Genomic DNA, 7,500 nt, shown 5'->3' on the forward strand with positions numbered 1-7,500 from the left:
AATTCAGTTAGTTGTAAGTAATTGAGCTTTGGGGAGTAATTTACTTCCTTTATAAAATGTGAGAGGAGTTATGACCAGCCGCATTTGATACGCTTTACATTAGAGAAAAACCTAGTCTTGTCCTTACTCTGATGATGTGTCCCGGCTGGCACGGCCCCTGGGTGTAAGGCGTGTAGCAGGTGTTGGTCTGCTCGAAGAACACCATGCCGGGGAGGCAGTCGCACTCGCCCTCGCCGGCCTCGTTGATGAACAGCTGCTGGCGGGGCGGGCACTTGGAGACGTCGGCCAGCGAGTGGCAGGAGCCCTCCATCAGCGCCTCCCGGTCGCTGCACGGCCTCGGCGAGCACACGGGGTCAACTGCAACAGACAACACATGGAAAAGTTGTCTTTGGATTGAGAGCAATATAAAGAGAATTGTAAATCTTAGAGTGCTCTGCCGTGTTAGTGCCTATGAAGAAGGAGGCTTTATCGGTTAATATTTGTGTATACAAGTTCAGTTGTGTATTTTTATGGAATCTGAAGGGCAATATATGAATTGCTGTTCCGCTTGCATTATATTGATCAAATGACTGCACTATATATGCGCGCGCGCGTGTATTTGTGTGTGTGTGTGTGTGTATGTGTGAGTGCGAGCGTGTGTGTGCGTGCTTGGGAGGGAAAGAGAGGGAAAAGGAGGGTAAGGGAGATGGCGAGATTGTGAGAGGAACAGGGAAAAGGAAAGGGAGAGAAGATGAGGGATAGGGAGAGACGGAGAGGAGAACGAGAGGGAGAGACTGATGAAGAGACTGTGGATGGGTGTTCAGGGGTAGGGATGAGGGTGTAAACAAATACAGAAAAAGATGTAGCGTACAACATTTAAGTATTATTCTCTTATTGTTTGGTCGGCTAGTATTTTCGAAGAGGCCGTAATGTCAAAGGCATATATTTATTATTATTATAATATTTTTTTGTCATATATATATATATATATATATATATATATATATATATATATTATAAATATATTATATATATATATATATTATATATATATATTATATATGTATATATATTATATATATATTATATATATATATATTATATATATATTATATATATATTATATATATTATATATATATATATATTATATATATATTATATATATATTATATATATATATTATATATATATATATATATATTATATATATATATATATATATATTATATATATTTATATTATATATATTATATATATATATTTATATATATATATATTATATATATTATATATATTTAAATTATATATATAATATATTTATATATATATATATATATATATATATATATATATATATATATATATATATGTATGTATGTATGTATGTATGTATACACATGTATATATATTGTGTGTGCAATTCTGAGAATATGATATATCATTATCTACATCCACATAAGCAATCACTTCTTCCTCCGCCTCATTATTGTCATCCTCGTTCTAGCAGCAAAAGGCCAGTGAATGCTGACTTCCCTAACGTTACGTCACAGAGACAAGGATTATGCAAGAAATATTATTAACATTATCCCAGTCCCCGGCCCTCTCCTCCACCACTCGGAACTAAACTTGTTTTTATTTTACTATTATCGGGATAACCAGTAAGGCTGGTTTCTGGCTGCCACACCCCGCCCCTCCTGTCCTGATTAACCCAGCAGTTGAGTAAATGAATGCATATATATATATATATATATATATATATATATATATATATATATATATATATATATATATTCACTGTATGGGAGTGAAGGTAATAATGTCATTTTTATTTTTTTTTAATTGAATTGTTATATTTCCCTTGTTATCTGTAATGATTTAATAATCATTACTATTGTTGTTATTTATTTGATTATTTGTGATTTATTTATGTATTTATTTGTTTATTGTGGTTATTGCTCAAGGCTCGGAAATATAACGGATCCCAGTTGGGTAATTTTCTTATTATTTGCTTTATGTCAACAATTACTTGAAGACTATTTATTTAATTTTTGTTCAGAAATTACGTTAGGTTTAATCAGAATGAAGTCACGTGTCCACGACTTTATTTTTTTTTCTGACAGGAAAGAAGAATATTGCAGGGAGGGAGACAAAGGGGAAACTGTAAGGAAGACGAAGAGAGAAAATTGGAAAAGAATGGGGAGGAAAGTCATAAAGTGAAATCCAGCTGAGAGCCGGAGATGGGGGGGGGAGGGGGGGGGTTGCCGGAGGATGTTAGTAAAGTGTAAAAAGATGAAAATCGTGAAAAAAATGAAGATTCACTGTAGCTTTTTCTCCGTGTATGTTTGTATGAAGGGAGTGAGAGGAAATGATAGAGTGCGAGAGAGACGGAGAAATAAAGTGAGAGATAATAGATATAAAATGTCAATAAGCTCTTCACAGAAAGGTATTGGAAGGCAGAAGTTATGATTGGTGTGGGCAAGGAAGGCGGGGGTCACGGACGGGAGGCGGTTCCTCCAGCCCAAGGTTAGCGGTTCTGCGCCTACGGATCTGCGCCTCAGTGGGGCCGCAGCGTGCCAGGGGCGCTCTGCTTATGAGGTAATGGTATTTCAATCCTATTTGCATTACAACGGGATATTTACCCAGTTCGTTAGATGGCTTACCGAAAGTGCACCTATGCTATGCTTTCTCGGTTACGGCTAAGTTGCTACCCCATGATTAACTAACGTACAGGTGTGAAGTACTTACACGTAGAGAGAGTGAGCTTAACCCACTGTCCCGGGGGGCACGGCCCTTGGGTGAGGAGCTTGACACACTCCCCCGTCGCCGGCCACCTCACCTCCCCGATCATGGAGTTGCAGGTTCCTACTCCGGAGCGCAGGTTGATCACGTTCCTGAGCATGTTTTCTGCGCCGCCCGAGCCGCTGCTGCAGCTCAGGTTGAAGTCCGGGTTTTGGGGGGCGGCGCAGTTCGGGTCTCGACGGCACTGTTCGAGGGCGAGCCTGTCTCGGATTGTGTTGATTTCGTCGGGGAAAATGATCATGTTGGGGTCCAGCCCTTGGGGCGCCGCGGACACCGTCGCTGCCAGGAGGATCCACGACGTCACCGTTAACCGCAGCGACAACATCAGGAACTGGATGTGGCTGGACTCAAAGTCGAACGCTAGCTTCAGGAACGCGCAGTCCGAATCGCTCGTGCTGATCCAGGCCGAGTGTTGCACAGACGATGTGTTGACGCAAGCTAACCCGAATCTGAGTGAGGGCGAGTGGGCAAATCTCCAGGTGGGCTGGAGACACGTGTTCACCTTCCAACGTCTCGCTGAGGACTGAGTGGTGGCCGATACGCTGCCATCCTATATACCGACATCCTGTCTTTGTTTACCTCCGCCCCGTGTCGTAAGGGAGCCAAAGCCCGTGGGTCTGGGGCCCGTCTCTGCGTCCCCGCGATATGCGTCAGACTCGGGCGGGATCTGCAGGGGAAGGGAGCCCGAATTTTCCTAGAATGCTGTCCATGCTTCGACGCCTGCGGTGCGTGCTTGCGCGCTGATGCTTCGTGTTGAGCGCGGTGTGTGTGTGTGTGTGTGTGTGTGTGTGTGTGTGTGTGTGTGTGTGTGTGTGTGTGTGTGTGTGTGTGTGTGTGTGTGTGTGTGTGTGTGTGTGTGTGTGTGTGTGTGTGTGTGATATTATTGTTATTATCTCATTATTTACATTGCTGTTACTATGTTTCATGATTATAATAATAATTTTTATCATAATTTTTCAGTAATAATAATAATGATAATTATGATTACCATGTTCATCATGATAATGAGAACGATATTAGTAATATTAAGAGCAATAATGATCATGATAATAGTAATAATAATAAATATAATCACCATCATCATCAAAACTGTCATTATTAGCGTCACTGCAATTATCACTATTGCTGCTATTTAATAATTTTAGAAAGTATGATACACAATAACAAAGAAAATTATGTAACGAGCGCCGAGTCCCGCCTAACGTTACGGGCGGGAAACCCAAATTGAATTCACGCAATCAGCTGATCAACATAATTCTGCATACGTAATGAGGTCTGGCGGCGAGGAGATGGAGTAAGATGAGGATGGCGGGAAAGTTTGTTATTCTTTCTTCTTATCTCTCTTTCGTGTTTTTCTTCTTATCCGTTTCGTATTTTTGGCGGTGACTTTCTCCTTTGGCTGTTTATTTTATTATTTTTGTTGTTGTTGTTATTGTTGTTATTATTATTATTATTATTATTATTATTATTATTATTATTATTATTATTATTATTATTATTATTATTATTATTATTATTATTATTATTATTATTGTTATTGTTATTGTTATTGTTATTATTATTATTATTATTATTATTATTATTATTATTATTATTATTATTATTATTATTATTATTATTATTATTATTATTATTATTATTATTATTATTATTATTATTGTTATTATTGTTATTGTTATTGTTATTGTTATTGTTATTGTTATTATTATTATTATTATTATTATTGTTATTGTTATTGTTATTGTTATTGTTATTGTGATCATCATCATCATCATCATCATCATCATCATCATCATCATCATCATCATTATTGTTGTTGTTGTCGTTGTTGTTCTTTCTGTTCTTGTTATTATAGTTTTGTCATTGTTATTATTAATATTATTATTATTATTATTATTATTATTATTATTATTATTATTATTATTATTATTATTATTATCATGATTATCATTATCTATATCATTTTGATGATTATTGTTATTGTTATTGGGCTTATTGTTATAATTATTGTTATTGTTATTATCATTATTATTGGTATTGGTATTGTTATTGTTGTTATTGTTATCATCATTATTTTGTCTGTTATTTCCATTATTACTCTATTTATTATTATTGTATTTTATTATTGTTATTATAATTATTTTTGTTATTGTAATAGTGAGTATGATCATTATTTTTGTTTGTGTTTCTTACTGATATTATTATTATTATCGTTATCGTTATCGTTATCGTTATCGTCATCATCATCATCATCATCATCATCATCATCATCATCATCATCATCATGATGTTTTTGTTGTTATCATTGATATTATTGTTATGATATTACTGATGATGATAGTGATAATGATAACAACAATAGTAATAATGATAATAATAATAATATAATAAAGATAATAATAATAATATAATAAAGATAATAATGAAAATAATCATAATAATAATAATGATAATAATAATAGTAATAATAACAATGATAATAATGATAACGATAAAGATAATGATAGTTATTGCTACCATGTTACCACATTGTTATTATTGTCTTAGATGTGGATTTTTGCGCTTATGAACCATAATGAAGATAATGAGAAGGTGGATGCTGGTTCGCTCACATACTGCCATTCACTCGGAACCAGTATCGGCGCCACGAGTGATAAAAGAGGTATTCAGATTCTTTAAGAAAAGAAAAAAGGAAAATTATCCTTTAAGATTTCCACAGCAGCTGCCAAGGTTCCGAATCCTGGTCCCACTGCGGTGTTCTTTGGACCTCGGAGGCGTCCAGAGGTCCAAGGGGCTGGGTCTGAGTTGCAGGGAATTTTTTTTATCCACTTTAAGCCTTTCTCCTTTAGAAAAAAATTAATAAATAGATATATGGATGAATTGATAACTAATTGATTAATCCCTAAATGAATAATAAGTGATAATCCACCGTCAGAAGTTGTCTTGTTGCCATAGATATACAAATGAATTGATAAATAGATAGATCAATCCTAAATGAATAATTCATGATAATCCACCGTCAGTCGTTGTCTCGTTGCCATAGATATACAAATGAATTGATGAATAGATAGATAATTCCTAAATGAATAACAAGTGATAATCCACCGTCAGAAGTTGTGTTGTTGCCATAGATATACAAATGAATTGATGAATAGATAGATCATTCCTATATGAATAATACATGGTAATCCACCGTCAGTCGTCTCGTTACCGCTCCAGGGCCATTTCTCGTGCAGCTTCTCCAGCCTAGCACTGATTTTGAACTTGACTTGAGGTGATACTCTCACGCATGTAAAAAAATGAGCATCTTTACACTCCTTAAACTTTCGTCGAGGTAATCTATCTTCAAACCTCCACGTAGCTGATTGCCACTTGGTTTTAGGTTGTGCTGATAAAAGCGGATTGCATCACTTGCAAGGTGCCCGCATCCCTTTCGTGCAATTCATCCAGGAAGGGTGCGAGGAATCATCCGAGGAAGGCGCGTTGCTTCACCGCTCTAAAATTGCTGTTAAATATTGCCGTGACGTTTCATTTTCCAGCGTCTTGAGTCCTAAAGATCTCGGGAACGGTTATTAATGCACCCGTTTCCTCACAGCAATTAGTTCCTCCGGGGCGACTGCTACACTTTTCATCTGCAGGGCTTTCTCGGCAGAGTAATGGCAGATTTAGAATGTCGTCGTTCGGGAGTCCTGCTGGGCCTCGGGCGTGCTGGAGGAGGCGCCTCGCCCGGCCTGGAAATGTCGAGGAACTGAGCTGGACATGTGGCCGTCCACCTGCAGATGGCGCGAGTGCAGGAGGAATCTTGTTTCAACATGTTTGCAACTTCCGGAAATGTTCCGTTCCGTCCTGTTATGTCATGCCAGGAGATAACGTGCTGGAGATTTTTCCCTATTACATGAAGGCTTTAAAATCATGATTTTGGGAGACATTTTTGTTCTTCCTCCATCGTCTCCGCCTCGTCCCCTTCATCTTCCTCATCTTCTTCTTCCTCCTGCTCATTTTCAGCCTATTTCTAATTCTCATTTTCATTCTTCTCCGCATTCCTCCTCTTCCTCCGCCTCTTCGTCTTCCTCCTCCTCCTTTTTCCCTCTTCCACCTCCTCCTCTTCATCTTTATCCTCCTCCATCTTCTGCTTCTTCTTCATCATCTTTTTCTTCTTTTCTTTCACCTTCATCTTACTCCTCCTTCTCCTCTTCCTCTTCTTCCACTTCTTCCTTCTCCTTCTCCTTCTCCTCCTCCTCCTCCTCCTCCTCCTCCTCCTCCTCCTCCTCATCTTCTTCTTCATCCTCCTCCTCCTTTTCATTTTCCTCCTCCTCGTCCTCTTCCTATTTTCCTCCTCGTCCTCCTCCTTTTTTTCTTCCTCCTCATCTTCATCCTCCTCCTCCTTTTCTTTTTCCTCCTCGTCCTCTTCCTATTTTCCTCCTCCTCCTTTTTTTCTTCCTCCCCCTCATCTTCCTCCTCCTCCTCCTTTTCTGTTTCCTCCTCCCCAGCGTTGAAAGCCCCGTCGCGCGATGTGTTCCCGGGCGAGAGGGACCGGCATCCGAAGATGACGCCTTGGAAATTCCTCCGTCCGAAAGTCAGCGCTCGTCTTGATGGGGGTTGGGGGTGGGGTGGGGGGGGAGGCATGCAGGGATGTGCAATTAGAACTAATTTACGGGTTTTTGGGTTAAGGGAATGTACGTGTATATGCAGTCGCATGCATGCACACGCATGCGCAGAC

At 38.4% G+C, this 7,500-nt stretch overlaps 2 protein-coding genes across 3 annotated transcripts in view; one reads left to right on the forward strand and one right to left on the reverse strand.

The window, feature by feature from the left end:
• The window catches only part of LOC113806335 (uncharacterized), a 7,521-nt gene extending 812 nt beyond the window's left edge, over positions 1–6,709 (reverse strand). Inside the window, exons 1-6 of the mRNA XM_070145453.1 lie at positions 6,676–6,709; positions 6,374–6,553; positions 5,992–6,168; positions 5,498–5,580; positions 2,727–3,330; positions 128–357 (exon numbers count right to left, since the gene is read on the reverse strand). Coding sequence (XP_070001554.1) covers positions 128–357; positions 2,727–3,330; positions 5,498–5,580; positions 5,992–6,168; positions 6,374–6,553; positions 6,676–6,709 — 1,308 coding nt within the window. The remainder of the gene's footprint in view (positions 1–127; positions 358–2,726; positions 3,331–5,497; positions 5,581–5,991; positions 6,169–6,373; positions 6,554–6,675) is intronic.
• Atg14 (autophagy related protein 14) overlaps positions 1–7,500 on the forward strand; it is a 57,253-nt gene that overhangs the window by 28,311 nt on the left and 21,442 nt on the right. The gene's annotated exons all lie outside the window — the stretch shown is intronic.

Source organism: Penaeus vannamei, chromosome 34 (assembly GCF_042767895.1).
Source record: "Penaeus vannamei isolate JL-2024 chromosome 34, ASM4276789v1, whole genome shotgun sequence".
Classification (NCBI taxonomy): Eukaryota; Metazoa; Arthropoda; class Malacostraca; order Decapoda; family Penaeidae; genus Penaeus; species Penaeus vannamei.